The sequence below is a fragment of the Zalophus californianus genome, chromosome 1, assembly GCF_009762305.2.
Source record: "Zalophus californianus isolate mZalCal1 chromosome 1, mZalCal1.pri.v2, whole genome shotgun sequence".
Taxonomy (NCBI): domain Eukaryota; kingdom Metazoa; phylum Chordata; class Mammalia; order Carnivora; family Otariidae; genus Zalophus; species Zalophus californianus.
The window spans coordinates 147,417,467-147,439,197 of record NC_045595.1 but is presented as its reverse complement, the minus strand read 5'-3'; the positions used below and the strand labels follow the sequence as shown (position 1 = coordinate 147,439,197).

Below are 21,731 nucleotides of genomic sequence, written 5' to 3'. Positions count from 1 at the left end.
TTGTGAACACAAGAGTAAACATGAGTGGTATCAGTGAGGATGTTTTCAGCTCCAAAAAAAGAAAGAACTACTCACAGTGGACCAACAGTAAAGTCCAGATGCTTCAGGCATGGTCTGATCAGAGCTTCTCCATTTTTCCATGATTCCGTGTGTCAGCTGAGCAAGACTGAAGCAGTCTGAGGCCTCACATCCTGAAGCCCACTTTATTAAGAAAACAGTTTCTGGGGTGCCTGGGTGGCTCAGTTGGTTAAGCGACTGCCTTCGGCTCAGGTCATGATCCTGGAGTCCCGGGATTGAGTCCCACATTGGGCTCCCTTCTCAGCAGGGAGTCTGCTTCTCCCTCTGACCCTCTTCCCTCTCATGCTCTCTATCTCTCGTTCTCTCTCTCTCAAATAAATAAAATCTTTAAAAAAAAAAGAGAGAGAGAACAGTTTCTTTCTCCAAGCCTCCTACTAAAATTAAGGCTTTATTCTAATTGTGTCCACTTATGCCATGTGCTCACTAAACCTATCACTGGCAGGCGGAATGGGGTTCCACTGATCGGCTTGGGCCAACCAAGACCTGCCGTTGGAGCTGGGGGTCAGATTGGTCCCACCCAAAATGCTTGGCTGCTTCATAATGGGAGAGAAGTAGGATGTGCATGGGGAAACAGCCAGAAACACCTACTACACAATTAAACAATTACCCTGGGTGATCTAACAGCCCCTAATGAGGACTGCAGATATCAATCTAGTTTGCCATGTGTCATGTTTGCTATTGAAAGTGAGACTAGGGGCACCTGGGTGGCTCATTTGGTTAAGTGTCAGACTCTTGATTTCAGCTCAGGTCATGATCTCAGGGTGATGAGATCAAGCCCCGTGTCGGCTCCATGCTGAGCGGGGACTCTGCTTGAGATTCTCCCCGCCTCTCCCTCTGCACCTCCCCACCGCTTTAAAAATAAATGAATAAATCTTTTTTTTTTAAGTTAAAGAGAGAGAAAGAAGAAAAAGAAAGAAAGAAAGAAAGAAAGAAAGAAAGAAAGAAAGAAAGAAAGAAAGAAAGAAAAGAGAAAGGGAGAGAGACTTACTGCTATGTGCATCACCAAAGGGCCCAAACACAAGGAAGAACACCACCTACCAAAGACACTTTGTTACCTCTTACAGTTAATAGTCAAGAACAAATAATAGTAACAACAAATAAAAATGACTTGCAAGGGGACCAGACATTAGACATAAACAAGGACAGTATTAACATTAAAGAGAGCGCGTGCCGGGTGTGGCTGTGTGCGTGCTGGCGGCCACAGGGAAGGCCGGGGCCTCCATGAAGGACCTCTGCAATCTGCGTCCCAAGCCCGGACATCTGGAGCCGAGGAGCCAGAGCACGAGCTCCCTCTTTCACCATCAACCAAACAGAATCTGCAATTTCTCAAAGTGACCTCCAGCTCTTGCCCCTGGGGTGTTGTCTTCACACTTCTTTAGGCTCCAAGTCGTGGGTTGGACATGAACTGGAGGAAATGTCTGTTTGCTCATTGAGGAGGATCTGAGGATGAAGGTAGATCCAGCGAGCGTTCTCCCATACTCATCCGCGCAGCCCAGCTCCCTTCTGCCTCTGTTCCTCTCACTCCTGGTTATGGGTTTTGGGTTTTTTTTTTTCCTCCTCGCCTCTACCACCTACTGGCATTTCAAAAACTCTGGGATGTACTCCATGGTGGGCAGTTCTAGTCTGGGCCTTCTAGTTAACATCAAAAAGATCCTGCATTCCCAGTCACTTCTCCCCCGAAAGCTGAGAGACAGGTCTTTTTTCTGTCTCCTTGGTGTGAGGCCAGGTCACAAGCTCCTGGCAGAGCAAGGGTGATGAAATGCCTACACTGGAGGGACCGAAGTAGCATCCTATTTTAATTTATTAGAGAATGAGCCCGAGAACCTTAAAAGATGGTATTTCTTCTCATGCCCTTAACTGCCATAGCTGGCGCGTTAAGAGTCTCTCAGAATTAGGTTCCAGATCTATAGGCTATCAACTCAAAGCAACACTCTCCCAGGAGTCAACAATCCTGGGGGGCTTTCCTCTAGATTGGAAATGGTTATTGTTGCCCCACCAGGAAAAAGAAACAAAACCAAAAACCTAACCACTGTACTGATTGGACAAAATCAACTATCTTACAAGTGCTAATAGCATCTATGTGCATTTAATTCCCTAGGTACTTAGCAAACAAGCTGCATTCATTGAAAGCAGTCACAACTTTATCCAGAGAGGCTGGGTCCTGGGTGGCAGAGGAATTCCAAAGGCCAGATCCTCCCGGCTGCTCACTTCTCCATTGGCCTTTTAAACACTCAAAAGAAAAGCTCCTACATTGGGTCAAGGGCCATGGATGGTCCCCAATTTTTACCATTCTAGACAAAAAGAGAGAAAGAGAGAGGGGGGGAAAAAGAAACTCTTAGAAGTATTGCAACTGAATCCTATGAGAAAAATTAGATTAACAAATTATTAACATTACTTCAATTAACAGTATTTGAATACTATTTTTCAAATTAGAACAGTCACTGTTCTAGGTTCCCTGTCCATATTAGCTTATTTGATTTTTATCCTATGAGAGAAAAATCCGTATGTCCATTTCACAGCTGAGAAAACAAACCCAGAGAAGTCAAATACCTTGTCAAAGATCACACAGCTGATACAAGTAACAGAAGGGCAAGGCTTCAAACCCGGGCTCTAAATCCCATGCTTATTCTACCTCTAAGGGGTTGGTTCTCTTTAGAGATTATGCTTGATGTAAAGCTCTCCCCATCAGGAGGAAAGGAGGTTTGTAATGAGTCTGCTGGTTAAGGTTCACCTTGCGTGGGGCCAGCAGGCACTCCCATAGGACAACCATTCTTGGCTGTTGCCGACTAGACCATGTGTCTGATCCAACATGGCGCTCCTGGTGCAAGTCAACCCCTTGTACATACACGAAACATTATTTAGACTTCCATGACTTAAGAAAACTTTATATGCAAAATAAATCATGGGATTTCAAAATAGAAATAAGCCACGTTTTCCCAGGATGGTCATAGTGTGTTAAGAAATCCTCAGCGGGTGGTGTGCTTGCCGGGGGAAGTCTGCAGAAGTGAAATGTGCACGGAGAACGCGGAGTCTCTGCCCCTATCCTCAGTGATGTGTCTAAAGTCACATAGATGGTCAGTGTTAGGGACCCAAGTGGTGGCCATTTAACAATAGGAGGGAGCAAAAAACAAAAAAACAATAGGAGGGGGCATCCTCTAATCTTTCTCTTTTGATTGGAAAACAAAAACAAAGAGGCCTGCAGCCAGGACTGGATGACCCAATGGCCCCGTCCCTGCTCTGCCCTGGGCATTCCACTCCCTCCCAAGCCCACTGACTCACCTAGTAGTCAGGGCGGGGCATGCTTCTCCCGTGTGCATAGGGATTCGGTGGCTGACTGGAGACATTTGCCCTGACTTTAGGGAAGATGCTCCCATCTGCTCCGAGATTGCTGAACCCTGTCGTCTGCTGCAGTCTCAGGTTTTGAAAGTCGTTCTCAATCAAGTTCTGTTCTTCAGTATTCTTGTTTTTGTTCTTTTGGCTATAAATGGTAACAAGAATTAGGATCTGACAATGGCAGAAGTTCCTTGACGCAAGTGTTAGTATTCTTTTAAAAAAAGTTTTCAAATTCTGAAATGATTTCAAATTTACATATAAGGTACAAACCAAAAAATTACACAGAGCTTCCATGCGTCCCTCACCGAGATGCCCCAACTGTTAACATTTCTGCACCATTAAGAATAAGTGCTTAGCCCTGATGCCCCACTACCCATAATACTTCACTACTCCGTTCGTGTACATTCCCTAAGTTTTAGGACAGTCTCCTCATAAGCTCTCCATAACCATCAACACCAGAACATTAACACTGATCCAACAATGCCATCCAGTGCTGTTGGTCTCATGCAAATTTTGCTAATAATGTTACTATTCTTAAGTGTGCTTTTGAGTTATATATGGAAGTCAAAGAGAAAAGATGATCTGTGATACAATTTTTCATTCAAGCAAAGTCAATGTCTACAGAAGTACCTCGGCCAATAAAACAAGTTCAAGGTATAAAGATCTTACAAGGAGAAAAAGGCGTTTCCCAGGGTCTGCTGTAGCCCCTCAAGGACCTCAAGTGTAAGTATTCAAGGCCCAGTAGAAGCGCTTGGAGGTGAGGGAGGTACCCACCCCCGATGAATTCTGACAGTGACCCTTCCTGCCTTCTGGCCCACAGACCTGCCCCTGTAGTGCCCTGGACCGCTGGAGTGCAGACTGGACCGGCTGCATCTGTGATGTCCACAGGGCACTCCCAGGATGACCGTCACCCACCGGAAATGTCCTAAGGGAAGACCCACTCACCCTGTGACCCCGGTAGCCCGCCTAGCCTACAACAGAGTTCTCGCCCTTTGGGAGCACTCCTGTCTAAGGAGAGGAGAAGCGGAGAAGCTTCATTCCCTTTGAAATAGGCAAGAAATTGTCATTCTTAATGTGTTCCCAAGAGTCATGAATCTGAGGCTGAACTAGGAGCAAACCCAGCTCTGCAGCGGGAAGCAGGAGCTGAGAAACATAGCTGTGGTGAGGTCACAAGGTTCCACATGCAGCCCCTGAGGATGCTGGAGACCCAAGACAGTTAGGCAATCCTCCTAAGGAAGGAAGATGCAGCCTTGCTCCAGAACAGAATATTCTGGCCATCTTCCTAGAAAAGGGAAGGTCGTACTCCTAATTCTCAGCTTTGCATCCTTATAATAAAGGCTTTGGGGAAGAGTTAATATCGAACTGGAATAAAAAAAAGAAGAAGAAGAAAGAAACAAAATCTATTTATCCTCTCACATTATAGTGCAAAATACGTATTTTGCCAAAATATAAGATGTGAGTGAAATGTTACAAGCAGCTTGTTTTTACCAAAGTGCATCCCACTCAGCACGTTTCTAATGGAATAGAGATAACAGTGTTCTCTCTCCCAGTTAATGGAGGGAACTTTATCTAAATATTTGTTGAATAAATGAAAGGACGCTACTCAAGTTCTTAGGCAGAGCACTTAAGGCACCAAGCCGCGAAATGGCTTTGCGGAGAGAACAAGCCACGGGGCTCAGCTGCAGCCGGTATTAGGCCCGCTGCCGCAGGGTCCTGGGCCCAGGGCCTTGATGAATGATCCTTGACAACATCAGTGGGGTTGAAAACTGCTAACACAGAGTTTCAGTGACATCAGAAAATGGTTGTTATGTCACATTATAGTGTTAAGCAAAAATAAACCTTAACAATATATATACATTTTTTAACACAAAGGGCACCTGAATGGCTTAGTTGGTTAAGTTTCTGACTCTTGGTTTCAGCTTAGGTCATGATCTCAGGGTCGTGAGATCGAGCCCCAAGTCGGGCTCCGTGCTCTTGGGATTCTTCCTTCTTTTCTCCCCTCCCACCCCCCACACGTGCTGTCTCTAAAACAAGCAAAAACCCAAAACAACAAAAACCAAAACAACAAACTCACACAAAGGTCACAAAATTCTGTCTATACCATCATTTAAAAAGAAAAAAGTCTGGAAAGATATATGCCAAAATGTTAGTTGCCTCAGGGTGATAAGTTTTGTGAGTGGTTTTTTACCTGTGCTCCTTTACACATTTTTCTGTTTTCTTCAGTAATCATGTATGGCTTATATAAACCAAAGCAAATTAAGGTAAGAGAAAAAGCCAACAGTATTAGAGAGGTCTCGCCTCATCTCCCTTCTCCTGCCCCAGCAAGGCTAGATATGTTTTGAACCTGGAGCATGATGCCGGTGGTGCCAAGCCCTAGGGAAAGGGATACGTCCACTCCATACCTTGCTGAGAAGATCAATGCAATCAGCAGGCAAAGAATGAGGGCACCGCCAATGGTGCCCACGACAGTGAGGATCAGCTGAAATTCTGAAAAGGAAAAGCAAAGAGTAGGCACAGCCTTCCACAAGCAGCCCTCATTGTCTACTGCACAGGTTCCCAGAGGTTCCCAGAGGTTCCTGGCTGTGAAGACAATCAGGCTGTGGTCCCCGCCCCCACCCGGGCCAGCTTGGCTGGCAGGTTGGGGGGGGTACTGTGTCTTCGGAACCCAATCGGAAGAGGCTGCCTTGCCAGATAAAAGACCATAAACAACAGAGGAGGCCATGATGGGGGGGCGGGGGGCAGAGCCTTCCTGGGCTCCGCGGGAGATGAGACATTAACCGACGGGCGCATCCCATCCTAACCTCTGCTGCCTCTGCCTGCCCACCACGTCTGACCTTGCAGATAAGCAGGGGGAACAAGGCTGGAGTTAAATTTGTCACTAACAGAGGCTTCATAGAATCAGTGAGGGGAGAGCTCGTGGCGACCATTCTCTTCCTCTAGATCTGCTCTGGCTGGCACTACCGAGCACGGCAAATGAGGCTATGAGCTGCCTGTGCGGACAGCACCCACGGCAGATTTCAAACACGCAGGATGAAAGAAAACAAACCTAAAATTTCTCATGAGAAACACTTATTGATGATAGGCTGAAAAATATTTTTGATATATGAAGTGAAATAAAATGTTATTAAAATCAAGTTCACTTACTTCTCTTTAATAAATGTAGTTAGAATTTTTAAGATTTGAAATTAAATATGAAGCTCCATTACATTTCTGTTGGACGGTGCTGTTCTAGAACCCTCTGTCTCAGATTTCTGCTTCATGACTGCCATATATGCCACCTCCAACCTGGATTCATAGGGGCATAGACCATGTTTGGAAAGGGACCTCAAAGGTCAACCTCTCATTTTGTAGGTGTGCATGCCGAGAGCCCGGAAGGAAGGAAAAACTTAGCAAATCCAGCCTTGCAACAAAATACAATAGAAAGTGAGAGCATTTTTCATCACTAACTTTGTGGCTGGCTGAGAGGCCAAGAGTAATGTTTCCTTCACCTTGGATGACCAGTCTTTATGTAAAATTTGAAATGTAATATAATTAAAAATATAAAGTTAGTATTGTCCCAATCTGGTGGGGGTGGGGTGTGGGAGAGAATGAAAGCAACTGAGCTTGCAACAACACATCCCAAGCTAGTAAATAGCTCGGGGACTGAAAGGCTGGAATATTTAAATGGTTTTTAGTTCTGCTCTCCCATGACCACACACATTTTTGGAATATACTGGTCTTTTATCCTTGCCAGTGACAGAAAATAAACAGAATGTTAGGACACCCAGAGCCCACCTCTTGGGCTGGGTTCTGTTATTTTCTATAATGGGGTGCTGCTGCCCAGGATCTGAAGGCAGGCATGGGACGGCATGACCCAGAACGCAAACTGCAGGCAGACTGTCTCGCTCTTTATGAAGGGAGCCAGAGACTTTGGAGTCCTGGGCAGAATTTTGAACGTGTTCCCTATTTCTCAGAAGCTTAATAACAAAGCAGAACTTTTATACTCACTGTCTTCACAGTTGACTCCGCTGTAGCCAAATGCACACCTAAAATACAATGATGGAAACCATGGTACAGTCTCTGCGGGGCTCACGTCAGAGTTCCCACCCAACCACCATGTATTCCTTTCCATCTGCCTTTCATTCTACCCGCCCCCTTTCTCCTTCTCCTCTTTCTCTTTTCTTCCTTATGCTCCCATTCTTCCAGGTGAGCACCTTCCATGGAGCTCTGGAAGGCTGAAGAGGGGACACAATTCCAATTGGTCCCATTTCCTACTGACTGAACCCTCCACCCTCTGAGCTCCAGGAAGATTCAGCAATTCAAACTCAGCTGAAGCCCAGAGGCATGGAGCATTGCAGCGGCCGGCGGCGGGGGTGGGGGGGGTGCTCGGCTGCAAGGCCCCATGGCTCTGCCACCTAATTGCTGCCCTGTAAGCTGGGGCTTTATTTACATTCTCTGAGCTTCACATTGCTCCCTGGCAAATGGGGAATGAATTCATTCCTAACAGTGTTGCGGTTCCTAGCACACAGAGAATGTTCAAGAACCATCAATGCTGATGACGATATGATGGAGCTCTTATACCTACCAACGTATGGCAGCATTCCAACATCCTGACCCTAAACCCATGCATACGTCTATACGTTCTATCCTTTGTGGCTAGCTCCCATTGTGGTAAGATGAAAAAGGAGCGACTTCTTACTCTTGACAGATCCCAGGAACATATTCCTTGTAGCCTGACAGGCACACACACTCAGCGCTCCTGTTTTTCTCATTCACTAAGCATTGCATATTGTTGTCTGCGTTGCAGGTGTCAGGACACTTTATAGCAGAAGCTTCAAAAGAAAATTTCTGAGTTATTTTCAAAAACAACCCCTTCAAGCGCAAAGTGATATGTCACAGAACACAATTTTTTAATATTGCTTTTTCTGGGTAAAGTGGGGTGCTGCCTGGCTGCGCGCACGGCACGCTTCCTGTGAAGATGCACATGGGCTGCCTTGCCAGGTTCGTGTGTCTAAAGCCCAAACCCACACCCCTCAGACTCTGGAATGCACATGGAAGCATGAGCAGTAAAGCTTGTATTTTGCAAATGAAAAAGGAGAGAAGGTAGGCGTTGTGAAGAACACTTAACAAGCAAGTGGAACACTCACCAACACACATAGGGACCTGGGGGTTAGGTCTTTCCATCCCCTGCTTGCATTTACACAGCAAACCATTGCTACAGTCGTCTTGCTTATTTTCCTCTTCACAACCGTAATAATCACACAGAGTTTGAACTGGGAGGCACAGACAATTCAGAAATATGGTCAGTGAGACAACAGGGAGAGGAATTAGGTCAGTGCGATAAATAAATGGTTGTTGTTTCAGGCCACTAAGCTTGGGGGTGGTTTGTAACACAGCAAAAGTGAATTGTTCTAGCTGTGCTGGGGGGGCTGGTGGGTCAGCCTAAAGGGGAAACAGGGCAAGGAAGGCTTTCTGGGATCATTTGGAAGCTGCAGCTTCCAACGATGAAGGCTTTATACAGCCTTCTTGTTTCTCCTTTCTTCCTACCTTCCCACCTTCCAAAGAGAGGAGCAAACTGGTCAGTGTGATAACCTGGTGGGGAGAGGGGAACGGCTGGAAAGGAGTAGAACCAAGCAAGGGAGGAGAGGGAGGAAGAACGCCTGGTTCACTGGAACTGGGCCCATCTGTGGATTCAAGTGTCCTGCTTTTCTTGCCCCCTTTTCAGAGAATGGAAATGTTTACAAAAAGGTAGGTCTTCAAGGAAACCTCGAAGAGAAGTATCGAATGCTTACAATTATAGCTTGTGATGCCAGCCAAGTTGTTTTGAATTGCTTTTTTAATTGATTCAGCCACAGTCTCCTCAGTTTCTTTTGTAGCTTCTGTGAAGATGTTTAAGACCTCTACCACAACAACATTGTCACCAGCACGCACTTCTGATCTTGCTGAAGAGGTGCTAAAAATGAAATGAATCCATCACTTGATGAACTGAACCGAAGGATCCACAGACTGGTCTTCAGAACCTCCCAGACTCCTGTCTCCTCTAGTCTTGACCCACTGTCCTATATCCACAACTGGAGCCCAAATACGGGGGACCTGGAGGTGCAGTAAGATGGCGGTTTATAGGCCCAGAGATCTAGCTCGCTTCGATGTGTGCTCAGAGGCCATCTCTAGCTAAACAATGTCCTGTTGGAGGATTTTTTTAAAGATTTTATTTATTTATTTAGTTGACAGAGAGAGAGAGAAAGAGAGTGAGTGAGAGAGGGAACACCAGCAGGGGGAGTGGGAGAGGGAGAAGCAGGCTTCCCGCAGAGCCGGGAGCCCGATGCGGGGCTCGAGCCCAGGACCCCGGGATCATGACCTGAGCCGAAGGCAGATGCCTAACCGACTGAGCCACCCAGGCGCCCCGCCCTCTTTTTTTTTTTTTTTAGTTTTTAAATTTTTATTTATTTGACAGAGAGAGAGATAGCAAGAGCGGGAACACAAGCAGGGGGAGTGGGAGAGGGAGAAGCAGGCTTCCCGCAGAGCCGGGAGCCCGATGCGGGGCTCGATCCCAGGACCCTGGGATCATGACCTGAGCCGAAGGCAACCGCTCAACCAACTGAGCCACCCAGGTGCCCCCCTGTTGGAGGATATTGAGAAAAGTTGTGGACAATCCTTTTTAGGAGCTAGAAGCCTGGAGCTAACCAGAAGTAGAACAGGTAACATCTGAAACTAACTTGTCCCTCTCTGTAGAAAATCAAGAGTAGTACACGTGATACCCTGAAATAAGGAGGGTGGGGTGTAGGGAGCATGAGCAAAGACCACCACATCAGAGCCCCAGAAACTGAGTGCCTGCGCCCCAAGAACCGCTGTGCCAAGTTCTACTTCTTCCACGGTCCAAGAGGAATCAAGTGATACAACCACTAAAAGAGACAGAGAGGGGAGAAAGGACTTCAAAAACTCCTTCCCTCTCCAACCTCTGCCTGTGTGTTTTCAAGACTCATGACTTTTGAAGAAACATCAGAAGCTTGGAACATAGCCCAACCCATTTAGGAAATGTTTACAGCCATGTAAGTTCTTCAGAACTATCGAGAAAATCCAAAATCCAAAGTCAGAACCAAATTCTGTTTTTTAGGAACGGTCACCACAAAAGGAGTGCAAAAAACAAAATGGGCTTCTGATTCTAGCTGAAAATGATTCATTCATGATAGGATTTAGAGGTGGCCATAGAATGTACAGGGCAGTGAGCAAAGGATATTTGATACAAGTCATTTGATAAAGAGATCAGTCGAAAAGTGAGCAGAAATCTCTGGTATCATTTTGCAGCAGGGCCTAGGAAAGAAAAGCCATCCACAATTCATTCATTCAAAGAACCTACTAGCGCACACTCCAATTTAGGGGGCAAAATGTTACAATGAAAGGAACAATGGAACCACTGCATATTTAATAACAGAACGGCATAGCATAAGTGGTCAGAGCAGTAGCCTTGGCACTAAGAGGCCTGAGATCTAGACCCAAGATGGCCACCACCTTTTGTGGCCCAAGGCCAGTCACAGTTTCCCCGAGCCTGAGTCTCCTCCTCTTTCCGAAGAGAGATTTGCAAGAGAAATTCTGAAGATCCTTCCAATTCCAACATGGGTGCTGTAGAGAAAGAGCTCAGGGAGCAGAGCTGAAAAAATGCCTTTCTAGGTGAGAGAGGGCCCTGCACACCCCCTCAGGTGCCGGAGCTAGTTCGTCTCTGGAACACTGAGCTCACAAGTAGAAGGTCGCCTCCGAACGCTCCTGGGTCCCTTTCAGTAAGTCATTAAAAAGCAAACATATGCCACAGTATCGGGGAACCCCCCCCACTCCCCGGGACCAGCTCTCCATCACACTTGCAGGGTTCCCTGTTCCGGAAGGGACACAGACAGGAACTGCCACGTGTTGAAATCGACTATGCGCCAGTCACTCTGTGCGGGTCGTCTTTCACATGGTATCCCACTTACTCCTCCCGCGGTTCCAGGAAGTCAATCAGATCATCCCAGCAATGCAGACGACATAACAAAGCTTTAGAGAGGTTGAAACACCTGCCCAGTCACACAGCAAGAAAGTGCCAAGGCCAGGAATCAAGTACAGAGGTGGCTGACGCCACCACAGCTCACTGATCCTGTCTTTATCCAGTCATCCCTGATGCACGAACTCCCTGCTGTCCATTAAACCAAACCTAAAACATGCCCTGAAACAATGCAGAGCACTTAGCAGCAGTCTGCTGCGTTCCTACGTCCAGCTTCAGGGCCTCTGCTGCTGCTTGCCCTTGCCATGTGAGCCCCGTGCCTCCCATTAGGCTGCCTGCTGCCCTCCTGGCTACCAACCACAGTGGCCCCTTGTTCACTGCCAAGCTCAAAACTCACCACTTTTATAGGACGTCTCCTCTGAATTTGTATGTATCAAATATGTATACTGTGTTTTATTTCACAAAGGATTTGACAAAGCTCATAAAGACAGATGCAACAGTAAAACCATAAAACCTAACTACATTAGGGCTGCTTTTTCTGTACAACTCCATTCATCTTAGAACATTCTTTCCCTGGCCTGCAGCGCATGTGTATTAATGTGCTTCAGAGAAGGCCACCATGGAATCAGTAACTTCTTGAGACTCCTCTGCCTCTTTGGGTCCCCAAATAAGCATCCAACACCAGTCATTGCATATCATTCAATAACAGCTTGTTCTTCCTGCAGAAGAGAGCTCACTGCTGGCCCTTCAGTAGCCAGGTATGTGACTGGGATATTCCTGTCTCCCTCACTCCCCGCCGCCCCTTGAGAAAAGAGATGACCATGAGCCATTCATTCTCTCCCTGCCCTCTGGAAGGCACATTCTAGGGGTTGACCAGGTGTGGTTTTAGCCAAGGAATAAAACCAAACAAACTGGTCAGGGCGATACCCTGGGCCATGCGTACAAGTTGCTGAGGAGCCAATCACAGACAGCATCTTGCTGCCCCAAGCGCCTGCCTGCCCAACCAGGCCAGGGTCAGTGTGACATGGAAAGCAGAGCCCTCTCCAGCACTCAGACTGACCACCTCTTCTTGTGACTTGCCACTGGAGGGACTTAGATAACTCAAGAGAAGACCAGAAGTCAGGCAAATGGACACCTGCCTCCGAAGTATCCCATCGGTCCATAGCAAACTTACCTTACATTATTAATTACAGTCTGTCCGTAATCAGAATTGCCAAATGTGTTCTTAAACTGTGGAGGAGGAGAACAGATTTAATAACTACCACAAAGAGGGGGAAAATGTGATACTGTATCTGAGTTTTCACACAAACACATTTCTAACCTCATTTGTGTAAATACACATGGCTCATCACAGCAATTTGTCCCCATTTGATTTTTGTTCTAAAATAATACGATTCTGCTATGTCAGAGTTATCCAGCAAAAAGACCTAGGGCACCCAGCCAAACCAACGATCATACTTTTAAAAATAAGGTGACTAATTTACTCAGTTTGTGTTTTCAAGGTACCCGTGAAGTTTTGCATATTTGGTTTGCACGTTTGTTAGGCTTCTCTATAAGCATGCTTCGTGCACTCATCGATTCTCCCAGGGAACACTTATTTACTTGCCCACCCTGCCAAGCATCATGCCAGAAACAAATGGCGGAGACACGCGGGTCCTGCCCTGTGATGAGTCAGGGAACTACACCGTGAAGTGGGGAGAGGTGAGCACCATAGGGCAACACAATCTACCACAGAAATTCAAAGACGCTCTCTTCCAGTTGCCGAGAACCAGGGAGGGCTTCATAAAGGAGACCACCCTTAAAGCCGTTTTGGAATCGGTGCCAGGATGGGGAGAGGAGGAAGGAGCCTATACATGAATGTTCAGAAGCAGCGTGCCTCAGAAGGGAGCAGGCTGAACTGGGAAGAATATCTGAAGTCAAATTTCTCCATGTCAGCTTTTGCATAGTGGCTTTAAACCTCACCTTTCTCCTCGGAAACCTGGAGAAAGCAGTAAATTCCTACCGCATAGGGCTATAATGTTATCAAACGAGATGGAATATATGACACATGGCTTTGGGAGCTGGACGGGGCCCCAGCACGGGTACATCTTACTAGGCAGAATTGTGTTGAGAGCAGACGACTCTAGATACTTGCAGAGAAGGGGCCAGAGATAAAGCTGGAACCTCTGGCAGGGGTGAGGGTCCCAATGAGGATGTAAGTTCATTGATTCCAAGAATGGGGGTTTGTTTTCTCTTTCTGATGACATACCTTCCCCCACCCCCACCCCATAGCACTCAATACAGGGCAATCCCCAGGAAATGTTCTACAAACACTGGCTGACTGATGACTGAATGAATTAAATGCGAAAGACATGACCTTGGACATGTCTTCCCCTCTGTGGGCCCCAACCTCCGTATTTTATTATATGAGCATTGAACTGGGTTGGTGCAACCTTTTCATAATCCATGACTTTTTATTATCTTTCTCCTCATGGCGACCCAATGCTTTAAAGATCATGGCAACCAATGTCATTTTAGAAAAGATGTTATTTCTCTTTTATTCTAGTCAAATTCAAATAAATTTGATGCTCTAATTCATCTGGGTAGCCTTATATCCAGAATACATCTACATGCCTTTTAATTCTTTTAAATACTAGAAATAGCTGGTATTTCTGTAAACCATCAGAGGCCTGGGAGTTCACTTAGGAACAAGTTCACTGGATGACCTCCAAGGTCCCTCTCATTTACCCAATGACCATTGCCCATTTAATTTTCTTATTCCCAAAGAAGAGAGATTATAAAATTAGCATCTGGCACAGGAGATTTTTTTTTTTTAATCTTCCAGGTCACCCTTTGAGGATGTTGGGATATACATATCTCAAACTGAAGGGCTGTTAAGTCTGGACAAGAAGGCAGGAGCCATCCAAACAGGCCTGCCGGGCCTCTACTGCACAACACAGCCAGCAGGCGAGAAGGAGTTTGAGAAGCAGCTTTGTGGTCAGGCAGGTCTGAGTTCAAATCCCCACCTCCTCATTCATCAGCTGGGTGACCTGCAGTCAGTTACTTAACCTTCCTGATCCTCGGTAGCCTCATCAGCAAAACAGCACCGTAGTACCATCTTCCCCACTGGGCTGTTTTCAGAATTTGAAATATTACACATAAAATGCCAGGCACATACGCAACAGGGAAACTCCAAATCCCTCTGCAGACTGTCCATTTGGATCCAGCTGGGTAGAAAATGGACCCTGCGAGATGTCGCAGGGCCTGAGCTAGAACTGTCCCGGCTACAAAGTCTGCTAAATGGACCTTGAAGAAAGTCAATTGTTTGTTTTTTGGGGGGGGGGAGTGTCTCTGGGGAGTCGCAAAAGAGTTCTGGCATATCCCCTTCAGAAGAAAAGCTTCCCGGAAATTAGAAGAATGCTCTATCCCCTCCCTGGTCCCTCTGAAATTATCAAAACCTGACTGAGATCAAGTCTTAAAATTGGTATCTGAACGGCACAGGCGTGTAGGAGGAGGGGTCTTTTGGACCCCCATACCCAAAGCAAGCTTGGGGGGATGTAGTGGTCACTGCTCAGTAAAGCCACGAGAGAACGGAGGGGTTCCCTGGAAATAGGAGCACACTGATATTGCTATCCTCAATGTACTATCATCCAAGTGGGCCAACTGGAATGTAAGTCCAGGATAAGAGGTAAGTCATGGTCAGCTGGCCCATCATGTTTAGGCTGTATGACAAGGGGCCAAGGCCAAGGCCGGGCTACTAAAGCCACGGTTTTTATCCTAGCAGCACCAGGCACGGGCTGTTTGGTCATGAGCACTAGCACTCCCTATGCTATCTGTAAATCGTTCAGACAATGATGCTTTATGTTCTACTAATTCTGCTAGCAAAACTCTTTTGTAATAAAATAATTCTGAATTGAAAGATACAGTCTTCAATATCTTCTTTAGTTCTTAAAAGTGTTTCTACACTTAGGGTTCTAAGACATATTTACAGTCTACTGTTTTTTCCCTTTAAAATTAAACTTTCAGAAACATTGGCTGTATGTCCTCTATAAGCTCTTTCAGATCTAACATCTGTGGTTCCAGAATGGAGATTTCCATCCCTTTTCATGTTGACACATTCACTCACAATAATCAAAATGAAATGAAGCTATTGTTCATTTTGACATTTTTAATAGTGGAGAAAACTAACAGATATTAAAAAAAAAAAAGCCAGACTGGTATAGAAATGTATGCAAATTTGATCGTAAAACGGAAAAAAAATCTTTTCAATTCTATGAAAATAATTTTATTTTAAAACATCATATATTTATGTGTCCATTTAAAAATATTGTAGGGATACTTGGGTGGTTCAGTCGGTTAAACGTCCGACCCTTGATTTCAGCTCAGGTCTTGACCTCAGGGTCGTGAGTTCAAGCCCCGCATTGGGCTCCACGCAGGGCATGGCTACTTAAAAAAAAAATTCTAATAGCTTCTGTATCAGTGGGTATGGCATGGCTGGAGCAAGCTTCTAAAGGCCCTCTGCCATGCTGGGTGTTACCCATGTAGGTGCAGGATCATGGGGAGGCCCAAGGGTCCCAGAGGAGGGGCCTGGGCAACCAAGCACCAGGGGGGTTAGGACAACTACAATTTACCAACGAGTAAGGATGCCTTTCACTATTTTAGCAACTGGAATAGCTGAACCAGTGTGTACTACCTGAACACCAGTCCTCCATGCTGCAAGAAAGTGTTAGAATGAAGAACACTTATATAGGAAGAAAGGTTAGAAAATACTTACAAAATCAGTAATTTGAATATGTAGTTTTTGATAGGCCATAGAATTTTTATCTCCCCAATCAGATGTTTCTGATACTTTTACTGTAATACTTCCAGGGAATAACTTTCCTGAAATTTAAGCAGAATCTTTTTATAATATTTAGTGTGAAGAGGGGTAATTTCCATTTTGTTTAAAATATAGATTATTCTTCAAAATTCTGCACATTATATGATGATATTATAGGAAGTCTGGAAAGATGAAAAATGTGACCCAAAATTCCATCCAACCCAACGCAACCATTTTTGTTTTGGTGTATTTCTCCTTTTTCTTCCAGGCATAGTTTACACTGTCATAATTCCATGACTCTTCTTTATCTTTGTTACATAATAAGCATTTTTCCAAATAATTACCTAGTCTTCATACCTATCTATCTATTTGAGTAGGCTCCACGCCCAGTGTGGGGCTTGAATTCATGACCCTGAGATCAAGAATTGCATCTCTACCGACGGAGCCAGCCGGGCGTCCTCCCCATAACTATTTTTTTTTTAATAACTATGACTTTTAGAGGCTGCATAATACTCTATGAAAAATGTGTTATCTTCATTGATAGTCATTTTTTGGTTTTCATGGTCTTGATTATTTAAAAGGAAAAAAGTTTGCAGCAAACATCTTTATGCACAAAACTTTCTATTATTTGGGGTCATTTACTTAGATCCCAGAAATGAGATTATTAGTGCTGAAATATGAACACCTGTTGGGCTTTTGGAATATCCCTGTGGTCCCTCTAGTTTCCACTGAGATGAAGCAGGAGCCTTTGTTGCCTATAAATTATCATCTACCTCTACTAAACCAACTGAGCCACCCAGGTGCCCCAAATCCTCTACCTCTACCATTCTGGGGGCCCTTTTTTGACATTACTTTGCATTTTCTATTCTACTTTAGGTCTGAAATGCAGCTCTGCAGGGTTCATCCCTTGTAACTCACCTTTTTTGCATGTGGAAGAGTTATAGTAATATCCTAATAAACACAGGCAAAAATGGGTATCATTCAGGATAACACATGAAGAACCACCTTTACAGGGAGCTCCTTGGCAAGGATTTCTGAGAACTGAGAGAGAGGAAAAAGAGATTAAAAATCCACAGAATGACAACAGATGACACCGAGAAACATACTTTAAAATCTTCATGCCTCCCTCCTGGGCACGTTCTAGTCTTTCGTTGAAGAGCATACACCTCTATACGGAGTCTGTTGTGGAAATTCTGGAGCCAGGTGCTTATCAACAGTAAAGGCAGAGGTTGGTGGGTAAGAGTCTGCTCAGAGAGACAGCAGTCTCCTAATTCCATCTTCAGCATCTTTGGATCACAAGGATCCTTGAGAACCTTGATATCTGGTCCTCTAACACCAGGTAGGGCTTCCCAGTACCATTTGAAAGAGAGCGTCCTATTTTCTAGGGAATTATGAGTAACTGTCTTATAGGGACAGGCAGGAAGCCCCCAAAAGAAAGGAGGTATTTTTGGGGGGTGGGAGGGATGGGGTGGCTGGGTGATAGACATTGGGGAGGGTATGTGCTATGGTTGAGTGCTGTGAATTGTGCAAGACTGTTGAATCACAGATCTGTACTTCTGAAACAAATAATGCAACATATGTTAAGAAAAAAGAAAAAGAAGAAGATAGCAGGAGGGGAAGAATGAAGGGGAGTAAGTCAGAGGGGGAGACGAACCATGAGAGACGATGGACTCTGAAAAACAAACTGAGGGTTCTAGAGGGGAGGGGGGTGGGGGGATGGGTTAGCCTGGTGATGGGTATTAAAGAGGGCACATTCTGCATGGAGCACTGGGTGTTATGCACAAACAATGAATCATGGAACACTACATCAAAAACTAATGATGTAATATATGGTGATTAACATAACAATAAAAAAATTTAAAAAAAAAAGAAAGGAGGTATTTTATTTGGGTTAGCATGCAAGGCATACAGATACAAGAAGGAAAGGGGTGGTAAGGGGACCCTGCAGATAGAAAGTTCGCAGAGGAAGTGATGAGGGCACACTCCACCCCCTGGCTTTCTGAATGGCTGACTTGAATGGATGGTGAGAATTATATTGCAATGGTTTCTCCATCACTGGTTGGTGCTCTCAGACCGGGCATCTTTCCTCTCTCTGGAGAAGTGGTAGGAATGGGGAGTGGAGTTAGATCAAAGGAAAATGGTTGTCTTGGCTGGCCATTTTCTCCATCTCTGTCAAATGAAATGATTCTGGGCTTTGATTTCAGAAAAGATGGAGTGACGGATCAAGAGATGTTAATGTTCTTATGAACCCATAGGTAGAAATTGTTGATTTTTTAAAAAGCTATACATAAAGTACAATGTGTCGAGCATCCTCCCTTTTGTGATAAAAGGAGGATAATATGCACAAACATACAAATATGTATGCTTGTATTTGCACACATTCCTCTGGAGATAGATATGAGAAACTGGCTACAGAAGTTGCCTCTGGGGAAGGGAACAGGAGTCTGGGTCCTAGGGGTAGGATAGGAGGGAGATTTAGTGCTTACTCCATATACTTTTGCCCTGTTTAAGCTTCTTTCCTTCCATAACTGTGGGTCTAATGTACTTTTATTTTAAAAAAAGTCAAAAATAAAATAGTGCTGGTGAATGCTCATACTGGTGGGAAAGCAAAATGGTACGGCCACCTTGGAAGACAGTCTGGCAGTTTCTTACAAAACTACACATACTCTTACCATAGGATCCAGCAAGCACACTCCTTGGTATTTACCCAAAGGAGTTGAAAACATGTCCATTCAAAACCTGCACAGGAATATTTATGGCAGCTTTATTCGTAATTGCCAAAACTTAGAAGCAATCAAGATGTTCTTCAGGTGATATGGATAAAACCATCATACATTCAGACAGTGGATTATTATTCAGAGTTAAAAAGAAATGAGCCATCAAGCCATGAAAAGACATGGAGGAAACTTAAATGTATATACTGAGTGAAAGGAGCCAACCTGGAAGGACTAACATATGAGTCCAACTACATGACATTCTGGAAAGACAAAACCATGGTAATAGTGAAAAATCACTGGTTGCCAGGGGTGGGGGGTGGGGTAGGGGATGAATAAGCAGAGCACAGTCAATTGGTAGAGCAGTGAAAGTATTCTATGATACCGTATGATGGATGCATGTCATTATACATTTGTCCAAACCCACAGAATGTGCAGCAGCAACAGGGAGCCTTAGCGTAGCCTGTGGACCTTGGGTGATGATGCTGTGTTGGTGAAGGTTCATCAGTTGTCACAATGTACCCTCTGGTGAGGGATGTTGATAATGCGCGAGGCCAGCCTCAGCTGTAAGTAAGCAAGGATGGTTTCGAAAATCCCAGGGAAGACATTGAGTCAACTCTACTCAGGATACACCAGACAAGTAACTCCTGGTAGGCTTATGAAGGACAGACCTGCCCGCTGGTTCTGTGTGCCAGGAATAAAGGCACAAGATAGTACAGCTGGAAGGGATTTTGGCACCTATTTAGTTCAGTCATGTTATTACGGCCGGGGAAGGTGAAGCCAAGAGAGAAGTGATTTGCCCCCTCCCCACAGTGAGCTAGTGGTCGGGCCAGAACACAAAGCGGCTGCCTTGCTCTGGGAGAATGTCTGGGGAAGCAGGAATGGCTTAGAAAAGCTCTCTTTCCTGACTCCAGTAGAGCTGGCTGTGCAGCCGGGCCCCCGGTGGCCTAGCCTTCAGAACAGGCCCTTCAAACATGAAAGCAGACTGGGACCCAGGTGTTCTGAACAGGCTCTGGCTCCACTTGTTTAATCATCCATCTCTTAGATCTGTCAAAGAACATGGGGGGAGACCAGAGGAAGTCAGTGCAGGGGGACATCCACTTGCTCTTTGACCTTGGGCAAGTTGCTACCCTCGCTGGGCCTCAGTCTCCCTGAAAATGACAGGGTTTATGTAGACCCTTCAAGCCTAGATCTGAGGATTATTTTAGACCAGGGGTTGGGAAACTATGACTCAAATCTGGCTAGTCTTCAGTTTTTGTAAATAGCGTTTCACTGGTATACCGCCAGGCTCATGCCTGTGTATATTGGCCATGACTGCTTTCATGTTAAAATGGCAGAGGGGAGTAGTCACAACAGAATCCCTATTGTGGCCCGCAAAACCTAAAATATTTATTAGTTTGCCTTTACTGATAAAGTTGGCTGACCCCTATTCCAGACCAAACTTTGGGAAATGAGGCAAGTGGTTTCAGTAATTTTGGCTTGAGGTCAATTGCCATCTCTTAGTATTCCCGAAACATCTGTCCTTTGGACAACGGCCCCAGTCCATGTCTAGGACTGTTTGAGCACTGCTGTTGTTTGGCTCTTTATCCCTCAGGCTCAAATTCCATGAATTAACTAAAACTCCAAACTGTGATCGGCCACCATGGTAATGTCCCATTTTTCACTAACATTGTTAAGGAGTCAGGGCAGAACTGACTCCTTCCTTAGGTAGATCAGGGAGCTAGACCAGTGGGGCTGGTGAGACAGCACTTGTTTGGACCTCAGAGAAGCTGAAACGATTTCTAAAAATCCCCTGGAGAGGTAGCTGGCATGATGTCCACGTTCATAAAGACATTCCACATCTAGCTGTAAGTGGCACAGGTGGGAAAGAAAGGAGAGCAGAATGAAACCGTGGGTTATCTTTTAGGGTCTCTGCCATCACTACTAGCCTTTGTGACTCAGAGTTTTTAATTCCAGGGGTTCATGGTCAAAGAAACCTTGGATGTTTTGATACCCACTTCCTTCTACCCGCAGAACACACCTACCACCCTCCACAATGCCGACCCCACAAGTAAGCAGTCTTTGAGGGAAGGAATGGCTCTTACCTGTGGGACCAGGCTTTGTGGTGCTGATCTTGGACGAAGTGACGCTGCCAGAAGTCACTGGAACAGCCTCTGAGAAATTATTTTGCGTGATTGGGGTGACGGTCGATCCATTATTGTTCATTTGTGTTGTTGGAGAAGGAGCAGTTGAGCTTGAGTTACCACTTTCAGGTGAGGTCTTAGTGGTGGTGTTACCTATAGGTGATGTTTTTGCAACTGTGCTTGATTTACTTTCTGTAGATGTGACAGTGGAGGCTGGAACTGTACCTGATACAGAAACTGAAGTAGGTGGAGTTGGTGGGGTGGGAGTAGAAGTAGGTGGAGTTGGTGGGGTGGGAGTGGAAGTAGGTGGAGTTGGTGGGGTGGGAGTGGAAGTAGGTGGAGTTGGTGGGGTGGGAGTGGAAGTAGGTGGAGTTGGTGGGGTGGGAGTGGAAGTAGGTGGAGTTGGTGGGGTGGGAGTGGAAGTAGGTGGAGTTGGTGGGGTGGGAGTGGAAGTAGGTGGAGTTGGTGGGGTGGGAGTGGAAGTAGGTGGAGTTGGTGGGGTGGGAGTGGAAGTAGGTGGAGTTGGTGGGGTGGGAGTGGAAGTAGGTGGAGTTGGTGGGGTGGGAGTGGAAGTAGGTGGAGTTGGTGGGGTGGGAGTGGAAGTAGGTGGAGTTGGTGGGGTGGGAGTGGAAGTAGGTGGAGTTGGTGGGGTGGGAGTGGAAGTAGGTGGAGTTGGTGGGGTGGGAGTGGAAGTAGGTGGAGTTGGTGGGGTGGGAGCAGAAGTAGATGGAGTT

At 45.6% G+C, this 21,731-nt stretch overlaps 1 protein-coding gene across 1 annotated transcript; it reads right to left on the bottom strand.

Moving 5' to 3' along the window:
* Window positions 1-1,113: 1,113 nt before the first annotated feature.
* On the bottom strand, window positions 1,114-21,358 carry MUC13 (mucin 13, cell surface associated). Its single transcript, XM_027585334.2, has 11 exons — window positions 20,959-21,358; window positions 17,079-17,201; window positions 16,116-16,222; window positions 12,537-12,592; window positions 9,183-9,343; window positions 8,538-8,663; window positions 8,090-8,222; window positions 7,399-7,436; window positions 5,814-5,898; window positions 3,358-3,556; window positions 1,114-2,369 (listed from the first exon to the last, which is right to left on the bottom strand). Exons 1-10 carry the CDS (start codon window positions 21,077-21,079, stop codon window positions 3,358-3,360), a joined length of 1,149 nt encoding a protein of 382 aa, XP_027441135.1. The 5' UTR covers window positions 21,080-21,358; the 3' UTR covers window positions 1,114-2,369.
* Window positions 21,359-21,731: the final 373 nt, after the last annotated feature.